This window comes from Dipteris shenzhenensis, chromosome 4, assembly GCF_047967505.1.
Source record: "Dipteris shenzhenensis isolate YYH24624 ecotype China chromosome 4, Dip_SZ_1.0, whole genome shotgun sequence".
NCBI lineage: Eukaryota > Viridiplantae > Streptophyta > Polypodiopsida > Gleicheniales > Dipteridaceae > Dipteris > Dipteris shenzhenensis.
The window spans coordinates 12,438,435-12,457,342 of record NC_141599.1 but is presented as its reverse complement, the minus strand read 5'-3'; the positions used below and the strand labels follow the sequence as shown (position 1 = coordinate 12,457,342).

General features: G+C 43.4%; 1 protein-coding gene across 1 annotated transcript; it reads left to right on the top strand.

Annotated features, from left to right (window-relative positions):
- Window positions 1–16,102: 16,102 nt before the first annotated feature.
- On the top strand, window positions 16,103–17,814 carry LOC147902469 (uncharacterized). The gene is made up of 4 exons (XM_087373129.1): window positions 16,103–16,429; window positions 16,511–16,867; window positions 17,084–17,191; window positions 17,538–17,814. Exons 1-4 carry the CDS (start codon window positions 16,260–16,262, stop codon window positions 17,659–17,661), a joined length of 759 nt encoding a protein of 252 aa, XP_087229255.1. The 5' UTR covers window positions 16,103–16,259; the 3' UTR covers window positions 17,662–17,814.
- The last annotated feature ends 1,094 nt before the right edge of the window (window positions 17,815–18,908 follow it).

The following is an 18,908-nucleotide window of genomic DNA, read 5'->3' as shown; positions in this document are numbered from 1 at the left end:
CCCATCTTGCCCATCCCACTTGAGAGAGTACACATATGTACTTTACATGCAAAACTGTGCGTACTTGATAAGTTGTTGTATTTGCATCTTGTTTATGCTTGGAATTTAATTCCGCAAGAAGTATCCACACGGTGCATTGCAGAAGCTGAGAAGTTGTTGTTAGAGATGGGATTCTATGGAGGACATGTCAAACTTAAGGAGGATAAGAAAATGTCTGGGGCAACACAGAATCTTCCTGCAAAAGTGTCCATGGGTGGAGGGAAGGCAAGGAGATCCCTATCGAACCACAATCTCGACAAAGACGAACATACATTGTCTCAAAGTAGTTTGGGTTAGGAATACTGGAAAGCATTGTGTGAATGCATGACCAATAAGGCTTCTCATCCTCAAGTAGCAACTTTGAGAGCTAAAGTATGGACAAAGCTAGATGCATTGATAAAATTGCTTCACCAGGTTCAAATTGATGAGATGTATTATGAAAGGTTTAGGATGGCTATGAAAGAGTTTATGCAATTAATGGTGAAAGCATGGGGGGAGTCGCACATTATGCATTACATGGTAACCTTGGCACCATTGTAATATTTAGCACTTGCTTTATAAATAGTTTTTGTTGCTGATTTGATTCTCATCCTATTTGCAGCATATTCTCTATGTACACGAACCATGGTTTGTACAAAATTGGGGTCCTTTGTCAATTTGGAATACACAAGGCATGGAGAAGTCGCACTATAGAGCCAAGGTAGCCTACCACAAGAACTCAAGGCATGGTGGTGGTGTCACTCACAGCAATGCATTGCATGAGATGTTCGATTGGTTTTTTAGATGTTTACTAGAAAGGACTTTGAAGTCTGAAAAAGCAAAGGCAACAGGACTTGCAAAAGTAGTTCAAATCGTATTAAAGAATAGAAGGCATAGTGCTTGGAAAGCATCCATAGGGAGTCAAGGAGTCACACGTTGGTTGCAAGCTAGAGTGAGAGAAGGGAGCAGATGGGTCCAACCACCAACAGAAGCTATGGCATAATTGTATACAAATATGAAATAAATATATTGCTTATTTTGACCACAATTTGTGTACTCACTCTTTGATATCTTGCTTATTTTGACCACAATTTTTGTACTCACACGACGTTGGGAAAGTGGGGACATGGTGAAGGAGAGACGTGTAGTCATGTATCCATTGAAATATCCATTTAAATATATGTTTATATATACAAAAGGCCTCACAAGCTATCTTTCTTCTTGGCTAGTTTGAGTACATCGAGAATAGGGGTCTTTGAATCCCCTAGTGGATTCCTAGCTATAAATCTAGTTGCAATAGCACTAACATCCTCCTCTCCTACTGCCAAAGACATAGCCGTTGCCGTTAATGCCCTACCATGAATGTTCGATCCAAAGGCCTTGATAGTAGCCAGGTGGTGTACCAACATGACTTTGTCGGCATTCCGAGTAATGTTGGAGTATCCGATAGTGCGTGACAATGCCTTGCACTTCAGCAGCTTCAAAGGACCTTGAGGAGAAAATTTGCCATGAAAGACCACGATATGCTCTGCAACTTTGCCAAGGTAATGGGCCAAAGAATGATCTTGCCCAAATGTGCTGCGAACATTACCCCGTCGAGATGAGAATTCATCAAGCTCGAACACATCCTATAACAACGGGCGCAAACATCGCTATAAGAGTCACTAAAAGCATCGAAAAAGAACCGTCGCTATAAAGCATCACTATATAGTGACGATGACAAATGTCGCTATATAGTGACATTGGTAAACATGCAACCGTCCACTTGCACCAAAGTATGAAGTACCTACGATGTCTAGCTGTCTCTTCATAGCCCTCCTTTGACCCTCAAACAATTCAGAATGGTCCCTATTTTGCGTCTTGAAGAACTTCCAATCAGCTTTGTCTACCCAGCTGGGTTTAGCCAACCCCTTTGTGATGGAAGAACACAAGGTTGATCTACGATACTTCAAGACCAAACCCATGCGCTCTCGCATATAATCCTCATTAAACTCCCGATTTGGCAGGTTAGGGTATCTTTGTTTTAACTCATTGATGACCGCCTACTTTTGGCCATCTTGATACCACCAATCGATAGCAATGCCGCTCTTGAAGTGATGACTCATCAACCTCCTCATGGTGGCCATCACTGCTTTGCCCTTTCTATCTTCTATTATCTCTCCGGCAGCTGTGATTTGATAGGAGAGATCCCCTAATGAGTAAGGAGGACTGACAGTAGTAGAGTCAGAAGGAGTGGAAGCTACGCGAGTGCTTTTAAACCGAGGAGTAGTGGTGGGAGTAGGAGAGGGAAAGGGACCTGACTGATACTATGTCTCCAGACCAAGTGGAGACCTATAGGAACGTGAGTGTGCTGACTCGTCTACATCTCCCGAGTCAGCACAACATGAGCCGCCCTTCCTACTCTTCCTTCCCTTATGAGAGGCATGCGCAAGTGATGACCCCGTGATCGAAGGGGCACGAGGGGGCGGTTGGGCATGAGGGGACGGCTGGGCAGTACGTCCACCCGTCAGTGTAGGGGAGGGAATTGCTGAGGTCCTCTGAGATGGTAGAGAGAAGAATCTTGCTGCCTCCTCATCACTCATCTATGCTACAAACTCATCAGGACTCCCGACAAAGCCATGCGCAGCTAGAAAAGGACTTCCCCGAGGGGTAGTCGTAGTGCTACATGAAAGAGGAGTCAGACCAGGGGTAGTCATAGTGCTAGGTTCGAGAGGAGTCAGACCAGGGGTAGTCCTCGGGGTAGTCGCCTGAGAGGAATCAAAGTCCTCTGGAGCATAAAGATCATGAGCTCTTCTCTTGTGAGGATGTTCGTACTCATTGGATGAGCGACGTGATCCCATGTCTAACATAGACACAAACATGAAAACAAAAAACAAAAAAACAAACATAAGCATAGGCTTAGCCATAGGCATAGGCAAAGAGGGAAAGAAGAGGAAGAAGAGGAAGAGGAAGAGGAAGAAGAGGAAGAGGAAAGGAAGAAGAAGAAGAGGAAGAGGAAGAGGAAGAGGAAGAGGAAGAAGAGGAAGAGGAATTTGAAGAAGAGGGAGAGAAGAGGGAAAAGAGAAAGGGGAGGAGAAGAGGAGGAAGAGGGAAAGGAAAGGGGGAAAGAAGAGGAGAGAAGAGGAAAAGGAAGAGGAAGAAGAGGAAGAAGAGGGAGAGAAGAGGAAGAAGAGAGAAAGAAGAGAGAAAGAAGAGGGAAAGGAGAGGGGAAGAGAGGAGAAGAGAGAAGAGCATAAGAGAAGAGGAATCTGAAGAGGAAGAGAAGAGCATAAGAGAAGAGGAATCTCTTATGGTTATGCATAAGCATAAGCATTCTTATGCTCATGCTTATGTTTATGCATGAGCATAAGAGAAGGGGGAAAGAGAGAAGAAGAGGAAGAGAAGAGGAATCTGAAGAAGAGGGAAGAGAAGAGGGAAATGAGAGAAGAGCATAAGAGAAGAGGAATCTCTTATGCTCATGCATAAGCATAAGCATTCTTATGCTCATGCTTATGCTTATGCTCATAAGAGAAGAGCATAAGAGGAAGAGAAGGGGGAAAAAAGAGCATAAGAGAAGAGCATAAGAGAAGAGGGAAATGAGAGAAGAGCATAAGAGAAGGGGGGAAATAGAGAATAAGAGGGAAAGGAAAGAGGGAAAGGAAAGAGAGAAGGGGGAAAGAGAGAATAAGAGAAGGGGGAAAAAAGAGACATATGCTCATGCTTATGCTTATGCATGAGCATCAGAGAAGGGGGAAATAGAGAATAAGAGGGAAAGGAAAGGGGAAAGGAAAGCGAGAAGGGGGAAAGAGAGAATAAGAGGGAAAGGAAAGGGGAAATAGAGAATAAGAGGGAAAGGAAAGGGGAAATAGAGAATAAGAGGGGGAAATAGAGAATAAGAGAAGGGGGAAATAGAGAATAAGAGGGAAAGGAAAGGGGAAAGGAAAGCGAGAAGGGGGAAAGAGAGAATAAAAGAAGGGGGAAAAAGGAGACATATGCTCATGCATGAGCATATGTCTGCTTCGCTTATGCTCATGCATAAGCATAAGCATGAGCATATGTCTCATTTTCTTATGCTCATGCTTATGCTTATGCATGAGCATAAGAGAAGGGGGAAATAGAGAATAAGAGGGAAAGGAAAGGGGAAAGGAAAGCGAGAAGGGGGAAAGAGAGAAGGGGGAAAGAGAGAATAAGAGAAGGGGGAAAAAAGAGACATATGCTCATGCTTATGCATGAGCATATGTCTACTTCGCTTATGCTCATGCATAAGCATAATCATGAGCATATGTCTCATTTTCTTATGCTCATGCTTATGCTTAAGCATAAGCATAAGCATAAGCTCATGCTTATGCTTATGCATGAGCATGAGCTTATGCTTATGCATGAGCATAAATAAGCATGAGCATGAGCTTATGCTTATGCATGAGCATAAGCATAAGCATAAGCTCATGCTTATGCTTATGCATGAGCATAAGAGAAGGGGGAAATAGAGAATAAGAGGGAAAGGAAAGGGGAAAGGAAAGCGAGAAGGGGGAAAGAGAGAAGGGGGAAAGAGAATAAGAGAAGGGGGAAAAAAGAGACATATGATCATGCTTATGCATGAGCATATGTCTACTTCACTTATGCTCATGCATAAGCATAAGCATGAGCATATGTCTCATTTTCTTATGCTCATGCTTATGCTTAAGCATAAGCATAAGCATAAGCTCATGCTTATGCTTATGCATGAGCATAAGAGAAGGGGGAAATTGAGAATAAGGAGGAAAGGAAAGGGGAAAGGAAAGCGAGAAGGGGGAAAGAGAGAATAAGAGGGAAAGGAAAGGGGAAATAGAGAATAAGAGGGAAAGAAAGGGGGAAATAGAGAATAAGAGGGGGAAATAGAGAATAAGAGAAGGGGGAAATATAGAATAAGAGGGAAAGGAAAGGGGAAAGGAAAGCGAGAAGGGGGAAATAGAAAATAGGAGGGACAGGAAAGGGGAAAGAAAAGCGAGAAGGGGGAAACAGAGAATAAGAGAAGGGGGAAAAAAGAGACATATGCTCATGCTTGTGCATGAGCATATGTCTACTTTGCTTATGCTCATGCATAAGCATAAGCATGAGCATATGTCTCATTTTCTTATGCTCATGCTTAAGCTTAAGCATAAGCATAAGCATAAGCTCATGCTTATGCTTATGCATGAGCATAAGAGAAGGGGGAAATAGAGAATAAGAGGGAAAGGAAAGGGAAAAGGAAAGCAAGAAGGGGGAAAGAGAAAATAAGAGGGAAAGGAAAGGGGAAATAGAGAATAAGAGGGGGAAATAGAGAATAAGAGAAGGGGGAAATAGAGAATAAGAGGGAAAGGAAAGGGGAAAGGAAAGTAAGAAGGGGGAAAGGAAAGCGAGAAAGGAAATGAGCATATGTCTACTTCGCTTATGCTCATGCATAAGCATAATCATGAGCATATGTCTCATTTTCTTATGCTCATGCTTATGCTTAAGCATAAGCTCATGCTTATGCTTATGCATGAGCATAAGAGAAGGGGGAAATAGAGAATAAGAGGGAAAAAGAGGGAAAGAAAGAGAGAAGAAGAGGAAAAGGAAAGAGGGAGAAAGAGGAGGAAATAGATTGAAGGAGGGAAGAAGGAAAGAGTTTGAGGGGAAGAGAGGGTTCCTACGCCCATCACTACAGCTAGGCACTAGCTGCACGCCAATGCAAATAACAAAAATAATAAATGAAAAAAAGAGGAAGCACTTACTTGAAATAGTACGTCCCGCTCGGTGTTGTGGACTGGCCCTACAAAAGAGAGGAAACAACACATTTTTTCAAATAAGATGTTAGAGGAAGGAGGAGATTACAAAAGCAACTTTTTGAAAGGAGGAGATTGAGGAGACAAGGAGAAAGAGAAGGAAGAGAAATATAGAAAAAAGAGGTGAGTCTTCTTTCTTTCTTGAAATCTCATTTTTTATTTCAATCCTTTGAAAACAAGCATGAAAACTAGTTTACAGGTTTAGCAATACAAGGAGAAGCACTCACAAAACTAAAGCTAACAAACAAACAACCTACATTGTTGAAACAAACTCACCTCTTGAAGAACTTCCTTTCAGGAAACAAAAGAGGGAAAAGGGTAGAGAGGGAGTACAAGAGCTAGGAGAAGGGTGAGGAGTAGGGAATAGAGTGGGAGGTTGTCGGAAATAGGTGGGAGGTCATCGAAAATATGTGGGAGGAGAGATTGGCTTGCTTACTTGAGAGATTAGAGAAGAGGATAAAGAAAGCACCGCGCGACGAGGGTCTCGGGTTTTAACCCACAGCGTCGCTATATAGCGACGCTTATCCATCATTATATAGCGACATTTTTAATTAAAAACGTCGCTATATAGCGATGGAACAGAGCAAAAAGGTCGCTATATAGCGACGCTTATAGTCACTTTTTGTTGTAGCATGAAAAAAAGCTCATAGATGCTATTTTATAACTATTAATATCTCTTCTTCATGCTTATGTTGTGATTTTATAAGTGTAGATGGAAGGGACGAGTGGAAGCTCATCTGATGATGCACCAATGCCCGGGAGCACGAAGTGGATTACGGAGAGGTTATACTATCATTGCACTCATTGCAAGCGAGAAGTACAACATCAACGTCATATTATCATGCGCCACTTGCGGATGTATGGGGAGGAGCCGGAACTAGTACCCACCATTGGTGTTGCGCATGTTGATGGACCATCGGTAAGTCAAAGCTATTTAAGTTCATAGTCTTATTGTATACCAGGAAATACAAGATCTTATGTTTACACGAAATCTTAAAACACGATGAGGAGGGTGACGAGGGTACGCATACACCTTCTCACTTTCAGCAAGACTATAGTCTCCTGGATGATGACGAGGGTATGGTCGACATGCTGGATTCCATTTTTAGGGGCACTACATCCCATGTACACGTGATGTCAGAGTCTGAGGTTAAAATGCAAGAGTTGCAATCAACACAATTATACGAGGGTGCTAGGATGTCTAAACTACATGCTTGTCTCTCAATCTTGAATCTACAAGTAAAGTATGGGTGGTCGGATACAAGTGTCTCGGCCTTAATGAGGTTAGCTCTTGCATTAATTTGAAAGGAGCATTTTCAAAGGACAATAAGCTTAGTGGGCTCAAGTCCCATGATTGGCACAAGGTCTTATAGGTATTCTAAGTAGAATTAGTGTACCAATAATCGTGATGCGTTAGCGTAATTATTATTATGTTATATTGTTGACATGACTTCATTATTGCTTTGATGGTTCATCCTTCCAATTACAATAAAAGGGTGCTTACAAGAAGATGTTAGAAATGCTATATTCAAGATCTGTGGTATTGTGAGGTATGCTTACTATCAAATCGCATTGAATGTATTTTCTTCAATTTAAGCTGATTAATCTGTAGACTGATTATGAAAATATCTTACATGGACATGTGAAATAGGTGGATATCTCAAAAAGAGATCTCTATATCGAGCATTGAGAAGGCTAGGGTGGAATCCATCGAAGCCGTATGCTTGCTTGAGAAGCACTTTCCCTCGAGCATTATGACAACTCAAGTCCACTTGCTTATGCACATAGTTGATGAGGTGGCTATAGCAGGTACCGTTCATAGTCGATGGATGTTTTTTCTCGAGCGGTTTATCAAAACTTTAAAGAGATTTGTAAGACAAAGAGCAAGACCGGGGCAGAGGGATGGCTTGTGCAAGAGTCATTAGTATATATCACAGAGTTTCTTGCATCCACGGATCCCGATATGCCACAAGCTTGGCATAACAAGGATGAGGATCGCATCATTGGCAAGGTTCCCCAAGGAAAAGGGATTGAAAGAAAGATGAGCGAAGAGCAAATGGAGAAATTCAATAAGTTTTGTATCCTCAATAGCCCTAAGATGCATAAGTGGATTGAGAGATATGAAGTGGCCAAAGCAGAAAGAATAAATGCAAGGACGAGATTTAGAGTAATGTACAGGTGATCACAACCATATCCATGGGATCTGGCTCTTCTCTCTACTCACATGTCGCTTGATTGGCTACAACTGGCTCTATGTAAAGCCGAACGTGATGGAGAGACAATAAACGAGCGCGAGCGAGAGTTATCATCTGGATGTATGGTGCATGTTTCTTACCTCTTGACGTAATTAAGTAATTATTTGTGGCAATATATGCTATAAAATAGATGCATCTTCATTGTTTTAATAATGCTCTTTTACAGTATAAAAAGTACAGTGCATTATGGTCATATGGACGACATTTTTGCATGGAACGCATCAATTCAAAGAGAGTCAAATATGATTGTGGAGTCATGGCTAACTTCACACAAGATAGCCGAGCAAGTGCTTCGAATACCAATCTTCTCTCCTCACAGTTGGATTATTGTGGAACCATACGTGTGGAACCATACGCGACATCTATGAAATTGATTTCAGACGATTTACTATTTTCATTCTTGATGTAAAATGGTTTAGAACTATTTACAACGAGTTTACAACGGTCCCCATGCGACAGTGAGAAAAGATAGTAGCAGTCTCTTTGCAATAGACTCCACCAAACATTGGACTGATGAAAGTGATACTTTTGTTCTTCTCGAGCACTGTGAGCAAGTGCATACTAATGATTTAATTAATTGAAGCTTTCGTTTTTAAAGTCCATTGATACATGCACTTGAGCATAATTTCATATACACAATTGACGACATTTGGCACCCATCTTCAATATAGGTGGTTTTTCATCCAGATCGTTCTGATCCAAGATGGTGGTACGTGATCCAAGTTGCACCATGAAGTAAGCAAATTTTTGAAGATCGAGATGTGGATATGGAGATGCCACTACCAATGCCGAATCCAATTGACGAATCTAGCGAAGAAGATGTAGATCACCATATGAGCCAAGAGGAAGATGCGCATAATGACATCGCACGGGAGGAAGATGGAGATCACGATATTGAGGAAGAAGACAACAATCATCAAGAATCACCACACTTTATTGAAGAAGATGATCAAATACTTTTAGGTGAACGTACGATGCTAGAGTACGATGATGATGTACGATGATGATATAGGAGATCAACTCGGTATAAAGTTGGAGATAGACTTGTTTGGCACCTTAGACTTGGCTCAAGATGAAACAGTTGATGTAAATGCTCTTAATTGATTTTTCTCATCTCAAACTTGGACATGAATATATATGCTTCAAAGGCTTGATGTACATGCTCTCATTTTTTTATTCTCTATGAGCTCAAACATGTATGAAAATTTAAAAAATTTGTCATTGGAAAAAACTAACTTTTAAGGCCTATATAAAAAAAAAACCTCTCTAGAAAAACGTCGCTATAAAATAGTATGTCAGTGTCACTATATAGTGACACTTAAAAGTCGCTATATAGCGACCTTTATTATAGTCGCTATATAGCGACTTTTAGCAAGAGTCGCTATATAGCGATGCTTTATGAAACCTGCTTTTTATACCGACGATTAACGCTAGGCGGGTGCTAAACGTCGGTACATAAACGTGGCAATAGGATCCGTGTGTAGTAGTGAAAACAAATTATACTGAAAGAACATCAAAATAAAAAATATTGTTCGAACTTACCACTACAGCGTCGTCGGCTTCTATCCCTTCCTCATTTGCAATGTTGATGGAACCAGGTGCTGTGTGATGTTCCATTTGGGAGGTGGACGCTTTCTCTTGACCTGTGTTGGAGGTGGAAGCTCCTGCATGAGAGGGTTGTGCATCGTATATGGACATGTCTGCATCCCTCATTGAAACCAACGTCATCAAGAGAAAGTCTTCCATTGTCTAGTCTTCAGTACCTAAAACCTCGGGATCTTTGACACTTGTATCAACATCGAACCCCGATAGGACTCCAAGTGCCTCATCCTCTCGTAGTCCAAAAAGAATCTCTATGTCATGGAGGAATACGTACGCTTCTCCATCGATGATGAGGGGGGACAAGGACCATAATTTTGAGTCTGGGTCAACGGTCTCCGATGTAGATTCTTGCTCTATTAGGGGCTCTTGAAGTAGGCTCAATGCTTGAGCTGCTTCCATCTCCTCTGTTGGATTGTCAAGACTCTCTTCCATGTAGATGTCCGAGTCTAGTCTAGGGACGACCAGATCAGCAGTTCTAATAGAGGGGGTGCTAGACGATGAGGCTTCTTCCTCTAAATTTCCTTCTTGGAGAAGGAAGATGAATGTCATCTCCCATGAAAGAAATTTGCTGTCTGTATTTCTTGTGATCCCTACGTCTAGGATGTCTTGAACTTCGACTGTCCTAAACCCTTCATCTGTAAGGTTGTCCTATCAAACACTAAAAATAGCTCTTCCTCACGATCTACAAATGCAGTTCGTGAGATGAAGTAATAGCAGCTGATGCACGGAGTAACTTCTGAGGATGGGAGTTTCTATGGCTCTCTAAATGTGAAAGTGAGAATGTGATGTAAAAAGGGCTCCTACCCCTTAATATATATCAAAACCCTAAAAATTAAAATTAATCATAAAATCCCCAAAATTTTTGAAAAAAATTTACCACCATGAATTGAAAGGAGAAAACATTAAAAGAAATAACATTTTAATTTAATTGTCCATCATCTTTTGAAGCAATAACTAGGATTTGACAAACAAAAGATTAAATGCTGCACTAATCAAACACATTGTTAGCAATCTTGTTAGCAATCTTCAAAGTTGTAGGAGGAATGAAATTGGCACTATGGCAGCTGATCTTATCACCATTTAAGGTAAAGTAGAAGGACTCTGACATGCCATCCTCCATGACCAATAGGTGTTCTCCCACATCCCTTAGAGTCCATTGTGATGTGACATTCACATTCTTGACATCTCCCTCTTCAACATGAATAGACAAACTTACCCCCGTATTGTCTTCATCATTAGAGTCTAGGGGAAGCCACCGGCCATTTGTTTTCTTCCAACGCTTGTACTGAAAAGCTAAATACAACATTTGGTGTGACAAATGGTATCTAATAACCACATTGTCTTTGCATGCGTGACATTGAAACACATCACCCTTTTGGTCACCTGACCTGGTTCCCCAATTCATCCCAAGTAAATCTTCAAGAGCATTTTCATCTACATGCTTGCAGGACCACATAGTTTTTGTTCTACGCATGTGTATATTCTGAAATAAAGAAGCAAAAATGTGTAGAGGCATAAACCAAGATAACCTTGCCCATTTGGATCCAAATGTAAACTTCATGGCCATGCCCACATCCTTTGCAATCTTGTCCTTGTACGATTGCAATGTCATCGAGTCCACATTGCTACAATCCATGTCTTGAAGTTGTGGTGGTGAAATGGTTTGTAGATGGCCATAGCTTGATGATGTCGTTGGAGTGATGTATGTTGCATTATACCAATACACATTCTTCATTCGCAAGGAGGCCAACTTCTTCCCAGCATGCATTTGCTTACCTAAATCCTCATGAATCGCAGTGAACTTGCCTATGAATGATTCAACTGGTTCCCACTCCTCGAGGTCCGAAGGGAAAACATCTACCACCATGAATAAGAGCTCTTAGAAACCAAACAAAAAATTTCCAAATGGACTCATTACACTTACAGGTGAAAAAGATACATAGATAGAAAGGCTCACAGTGTGATGGTATCCTAGATTGATTGAATGATGGAGGAAGCCGCATATCTTTTCCCATGTAAACATGTTGCACTTTTGCGAGCCATCCTTTCTTCCCAAACTTGAACTTCAAGATGCGCCCCTTCCACTCATGCAAGATGTCACCTCTCTTGCTCTTGGGAACCTTATGTGGACCTTTGGTTGATCCTTTCATCACTATCCAGTCATTTAAGCTGTAGGTGCAAGGGATCCACTCATCCAATGCATTTTTGGTGTTGTGGAAGACACAAGAGGTCACAGCATTGCGTGGTCTTGTAGCCTTTCTCCTCACCATGCTTGTAGAGGTTGCAACAGCAAGAATGGGACTACTACACAAGGCAATGCAGCTCCAACAGAGGCACAGAAGAAGGAGAAGGAGAGGGACAGAGTAGTAGCAATAGAGGCACATGAGAGGGAGAAGGAGAGGGACAGAGCAGTAGCAATAGAGGCACATGAGATGGAGAAGGAGAGGGATAGAGCAATAGCAATAGAGGCACAGGGGAGGGAGAAGAAGAGGGACAGAGGAGCTCCAACAAAGGCATAGGAGAGGGAGAGGGGAAAGAGAGAGAGAGAGGAGCTGTAGCAAGCAGGCCAGAGTAGGAGGGAGCAAAGAAAGAGGGGGGAGAGGGAAAATGCATGGGATTTGGTTCAAATCTGAGTGATTTGGCAGGTTGGACCGGAACAATGGGGGGCAGAGGTCCTAGAAAGAGGGAGGGGAGAAGAAAAATTCGCCACAAGGGCCCTACCATCCTAAGAAAGTTTTGGGCTCATATGGGGGCGGTGCACCTGGTAGGAGGGTCAAACATGGATTAAGAGGGGGGGGGGGATGGTTTGGGTGGTCCCTAGTGTAAGGGGAGCAACCAATAGGGGCTCTCTGCAAGCCTGCCCACCCTCCACCTCAACATACCATTGCCCCACACCTTCTAGCACTCTCATTGGTACACCTCAAATCACTCTCTAATCCCTTGAAATTAGGAAACACTGATTGGAGGCCCTTTTGAGACCCCAATTCTCCCCTAATGTTTAATTAGCCATGTCGTCACGTCACACGTCTAGAGGGCGAACTCCAGATGATCATGGGACTCCTCATAGGAGGAGAGATCATGGACTCTCTACTGTCTAGAGGACTTCAATTCTACTTAGTTGACTCCTGAGGAGCCGTCTCCTCAGGGGACGATGCCTCAAGCGACTCCTTTGTTAGGAGACCATGGCTTTCTCAAGAGTCCTAATGAGTTTGTCGTAGCCATGTGCCACACCGAGGTAGAGAGGTTCTTTTATCTTCTCTCCTCGCAGAGGACCTCCACTGTTCTGTCTCCTGCACCCCATGGGGGTAGATTGTGGACATCAACAGCTTTTCCTACTAGACAGCCATCCCAGGACCTCTTGCCCCTTCCAAGGGATCATCATCGGGGCATCACTGTAATAGATCCAGAAAGAGTAGTACAGGTCGAGGATGCTATGGTGACATGGGAGAAGTAGACGAGTTTGCACACTCCCAACGCTCTAGTTCTCCCCTTATTCATGAGACACAGTTCTAGTCTGACCCCTTTCCCACCCCTCTCATAGGCCGCAGCACCCCTTGCACCCCTTGCTCCTTAAGTGCTTGCTCCACCTCTTGCTTTAGCTCCGCTACTCACACTCCGTGATCAAGCTCTGCTACTACCTCCACCCTGCATCCTTCGGACTATGTTTTTCCCGAGGAACTCTACTAACTTGTGAACAACATTGGGGAAGTTGTAGAGGAGAATGAAGGGAATGCATAAATTTTAATCCAACGACTGAGATCACACGACGCACGACCCTAGCCTTTGATGGGCCAAAAAGTGTTGGGGGGTGAGTTTTTTTGGTAATGTTGTTTTAAAAGTAGGTGACATGCGAGCAAATAGCATGTAGAATGTCTTTTATTAGCACTGCCCCGCTAGGGGCAGATCTCTAGCTACTACAAAGTTACCAACTTTGATGCCCTTTGAAAGGGGAACAACAACATTTATACCAAGCCACTTAGGCACGTGTGCCTCTTGTTTTTAAGCCCCCCCCTCCCTAAACACCCTCCCCAAACACACACATGGCCCATCTATGAGGGCATCGTGACAAGCACCAAGGGTTGCTTGACGGAATCAAATGTGAGTAGCTAGCTCAAGTGGGTGAATGTAAAATTGTATAAGCCTCAAGTGTCGCTCTGCAAATACCAATGCTCATGCAGAATTAGGGAGGCACCTCGTAGAAGCGTGAAGAATTGGTAGTCAACGTCCAAGCGCAATGGGACTTAGTGAAGGCTAAAATGGCAGTAGGGTGGCCGACATGCGCAAACTGCCAAAATGGAAGGGTGCAGGCGGCTAACAGCCGCCAAAATCCCGCCATAAATGTCGCCCTCACACCAAACTGTACACCTGGAGTAATTAGCAGGTGTGCTCCCCAAATCGCCGGCTAAATTGTAAAATCGCGTCCTGGACGGCGACCAAGTTCCAACCCCTTAATATATATACATCCCAAGCATTGTTCTTCAGTCCTTGACATACGCTTCCCAACAGCCTCAATATCCACGTTCAGCTGACACTCATTTGTACAATTGCTCCTTAGCTACGTTCCACAGCTTTCCTTTCGTATCTATCTCCCTCTCCGCCGGTCTGCATGTCGTACTTACTACGACGTCGTTCTCAGCTATCGCCTTCAGCATCCCCAACAGTGCCCAACGCGTTTAGTTTCGTCTCTCCCCCAGCTCCCCCTTTCTCGTGATCGTCGGAGCTGTGGAAATACAGAGTATGCGATCAGAGTCGCTCTTGTATCTAGTATTTGCGGAGCGACACTTGAGGCTTATACAAGACCTTAATTGGTCTTAGTTCCTACAGGAGCCACTCCCAAGTCCTTACAACAATTTCTACATCAGTTGTTAGAGAGTCTCAAGATCCTTGGCCCTTCATTTTGCAGCTTATTATACGTGGGCTATAGTCGTCACATTTTAGGCAAAGATCTGTGCGATCAGAGTCGCTCTTTTATCTAGTTACAAGCAAGGTGCAACATGGAGTCGAAGGTCTCAGCTTCTAGGAAACTCCAGGTCGTGTACTACCTGAGCAGAGGTGGGCTCTTGGAGCAACCCCACTTGTTGGACATATCTATATCTTCTACTGAGGGTTTCCACTTGAGAGGTAAAGCCATCTTCTTACTCATTCAGTTCATTCAGCTCTCCCAGCTCGGCACTCTGTTATACGCTAAACAAATGGAAAGATCACTTGCTATATTTCTTTTTCCTTCTTCACAGATGTTAAGAAACGGTTGACGGAGATACGAGGGACAAAGATGCCCTCATCTTTCTCATGGTCGTATAAAAGGTAAGTCGAAGCAACGCTAGTTCACTCGCAAAGCAACGAGTAGAAAGGTGTCCGGGGCATCCCAACTCATGAGCTCAAGTTTACATCTATGCAGGAGCAGCAGCACCTTTGCTAATCATCTCCATATGCTAAGATTCTTCATCTTCTTTCTTGTTTTCTGGATGCGCTAGGAGCTACAAGAACGGCTACGTGTGGCAAGACCTTTCTGATGATGATCTCATTTTTCCTGCGCATGGGTGCGAGTATGTTCTTAAAGGATCCAGGATTGTGGATCCCTCCCCGAGTAAGAGACTGCCATACTGAGTTCTTTGGGAGTGCCAGACAGGATGGAATGCGTTCTTGCGAGCTACAACACTATGTGCTGTAGTGATTTTTATAGTAGCTGGCTTGCAATTCTCAATAAGCTGTCGCTTTTCTTTTTGCAGGCGGAAGCAGCACCAAGCATATTATGAATGAACCGGACCTTCCGCAGAACTGTCCTGCCAAGGTTCACATAAGCGCCTCAAAGGTACCTAGGAATGCTGAATGTGGGGGTGTTGACAATTTCTGCTTTGGGACGTTTCAGGAGTCCCAATATGAGTCAGATATTACGTTTGAATTCAACCGGATTCAGGACGACTTGATGCAAATCAGTAGAGAACATGGAGAAGAGAAGTCGCTTCGGGCTCAGAAGAGTCTCAATTTTTCTGAAGTACAGATGCGAATGGAAAAGAATGAGAGCAGGGTGCGCGAGGCTTACAATTTTGACGGAAAAGGGGTGTACAACACAAAATTTGTATCCCCTATGGAATACAGAGGAGTTCATGCTGCGACTCAAACAGAAGATCACGTAATACCATCACAACAACCACATGATTCTAGTGCAGAGATTCCTGCAAGTACTGGCAAAGACTCGCACGAAAAGCCTACAGAATTGGAGAAAGGCGAAATTTCGCCACCGTCTTGCTTGTCCTCCAGTGCGTCCAGCAGCGCAAGTGGCCGGAAGCTGGCAATGGCCAGTAGTCCGTCATCACGCTGCGAGAAGGATTGTCGAGCTGATCACGAGTCGTCAGTGCAGTTGTGTAAGAATGATCATGGGAGGGCGGACATTGCGCCTGCAACATCTGCCGCGCCGGCGTGCGCAAGAGCCAGCGTCCGAGCTGGGCGGTCTAAGACGGATGAATTACTTGCCAAATTGAAGTCGAGAAGCCCCCCGAGCTCGGGATTTTTGCAATTCGTATCGTGCGGAGGAGTGGATGTAAAAGAGGACCTACTGCGGTTGGGTCGCAGCCGGAAGTGGAGGCCGGCTCATAGCAAGAAGACGCTGCCCGTAGTTGCAATGCTGCCAGAGGCCTGCAAGAGCAGCAGCTGCGAGTTGGCTTCGTCAGGGATGGCGATGAATCTGGCGTACCCAAGAAAGTCTCGGAGCTCAGGCAGTAGGGAGACGTACTCCGAAGAGTTGACAGAGAACGTCGATCAGCAATCTTCTACGACCTCTCGCGATGCCAGGTGAAGAGTTAGACACGACTCACTTTCTGTAAGCATCCATGGATTTTGCTCACCCTCTCATTACAAGTTCCACTGTTCCAGGAACTCCAGCATCATCGACTACGATCGCGGCAGACGAGGCAGCGAAACCCAGCGGAGATCCCTCCCAGTTTTTGGATCACACAAGCGCGAATCCCACCTCCTACATATATATGCAGATAATTCCGGAGCCGCATCGAAAGGTGGTGATCATGAGCTCATGGATCTAAAAGAGCTGCAGCTGCAGCTAATGGAAATGGGACTGGATGATGCGCCGCCCGGCGCCTCAAATCGACTGAACAAGTCGAGAAGCAAGAAAGGGGCCAAGTGCAACGATCACAACGTCGGATCACTCCACACTATTATGCCGTCGATGGTGGACGTCCCCAGCAAAAGGAGCTACAAAAACAGAGACGAAAGGTAAGTACTAAGAATCAAGATCCGCTCGTTGTATTGTATTCAAAATACCCATGTTAGGTACGTTCTATTCCAAGTGTCGTTACCTTCGACTCCAATGTTACTTTGTGCACCATCGAAATGTTAATTTAGTGGAGCAGTGGATGAACTTCGACTTGCTGCGAACTTCGAAGGATGGATCATGGAGGTAGAGAACTTCATGAGCGTTTGTGCCCGCAGGCCCCTCCCAACAGAAACGAGCAAATCCGACTGGGAGAAAGCACTTCAAGATGCAGCTGACATAAGCTTACCGCCGCCCGATTTCGATCTCTCCTTGCAAGAATGGTTGTAAGGAAACTTTTTTGACGCTACTCTTTTAGCTGCTACGTCAATGCAAGATATCTTCGTAAGATAATATATCCGAAGCTTCGTCAATTGGTTGAACCTGTCATTGCTTCGGACACGTAGATAGGGCAACTCGCCTTTGTCAACGTAATGAATTATTAAGCTGCAAAATGCACCGAGATCAGTAGCATTAGCGTTAACAATTCCACGCAGCTTTGTTTGGATCTTCACCCGTTTGTTAACTATTCCGAGATCAGCAGCATTAGCATTAACAACTGAATGCAGCTGTTCGTTTTATATTTGCAATTCTAAGGCACGAAATGATCGAGTGGGTGACTGATTTTGGTAGGCACTGTGGACGAAAATTCAAACCGGACTCCCTACAAGCTCATGTAAGGGGCTGCAACAATCAGAAGCGGTGTAAGAGTAGCAGCGGGTTCAATTATGCGCTGAAGTATGCGACCATCAATTAAGATCAGCAAATGCACACTTGTTAGAGCAATTGCTATGGTTAATTTAAAATCCTGTGGAGATGAGTCCACCTGTATCTCCACCTCAGATCCACGTTGGAGTCCACATGGCATCGATCTACACTCAAGTCCCTAATCAACTCAATTTGAGGATCACTTCTTACGAACACTAATCTTAATTGTATTTTTGACGGGCTGGCTTAGATTTTTTAGCAACTTTTACCTTACATTATATGCATTTGAAACGGATCACCCACAATTGTAAACTTTATCAAAAATGATGTTTTCTAGCTCTCTTGAGGATAGATAGAACTTTGTGTGAGCCTCTTGGGATTCACTCTCAATAAAATGTGGACGTCACCTGCGTGCATGAGCTTCTAGAAAACCCCCTATATACGATAAATGTAGAATGATAAAGCACCCCTATTTAAGCTTATAGGGATACCACTAAAATTTTACCATGTCCCCCCTTTCCTTAAATCTAATAGCATTTGATCGGTATATATTACACCATGCTCAAATATTTGCGATTATGTTTTTTCCCACCATGGCCTACAACTAGCCATAGTTCAGGCTTAGTTCATGCATTCGCTTGGTACATGATTCATTGCAACTAGTCAAATGTCTATCCCTCCCCCCCTAAATGGCATGCCCCTAACTTGAATTTAAGGTTGGGAAAAAGTGAAAAGGGCATCCATCCCTAATGTATAAGCTTAAGCCTCCCCTCCTATTGTATACTCATGTGATATCATAAGTTGCCCCTTGTGAATCCCCTGAGGTGTGAGCATTGTTGAAGATGATGGATTCTATCCTTGCAAGTCATAAGCACATAGATTGGTGAAAATACCATGTGTCCTTGTCATCTATTGTGCTACTTTCTTCAAGTAGAGTGCTTTTTTTGTTAACCAATTAAAGAAGACCTACAAGTAGTGATCATTGCACTATTTCAATGAACACATATACAAGTTTATGATACAATAGAGATAGTTGCTTGCAAATTTCATAGATAAATCTATGTTATTCATTGTACAACTAACATAATGTGAAATCTTGCTTTGCCATCCAAACAAAGCAAACACTAATACTTATGCTTTCTCAATAACAGACGGCATCCCCACATTGACAATGGATTCAAAGGCATCCAAAATCTTTTCATGGCCTTAGAATAAATTAGAGGATGTATTGCTATGGATAGATCACTACAGAAACATAGTAGAATATCATGATTGTAAGAAAGCACTTGAAGTTCA

Excerpts from the sequence above, each read along its gene's own strand:
- LOC147902469 (XM_087373129.1), top strand. The coding sequence starts at position 16,260 with ATGCTGCCAGAGGCCTGCAAGAGCAGCAGCTGCGAGTTGGCTTCGTCA. Across the intron at positions 16,868-17,083 it reads TACAAAAACAGAGACGAAAG|GCCCCTCCCAACAGAAACGA; the intron begins GTAAGTACTAAG and ends TTGTGCCCGCAG. Across the intron at positions 17,192-17,537 it reads CTCTCCTTGCAAGAATGGTT|GCACTGTGGACGAAAATTCA; the intron begins GTAAGGAAACTT and ends TGATTTTGGTAG.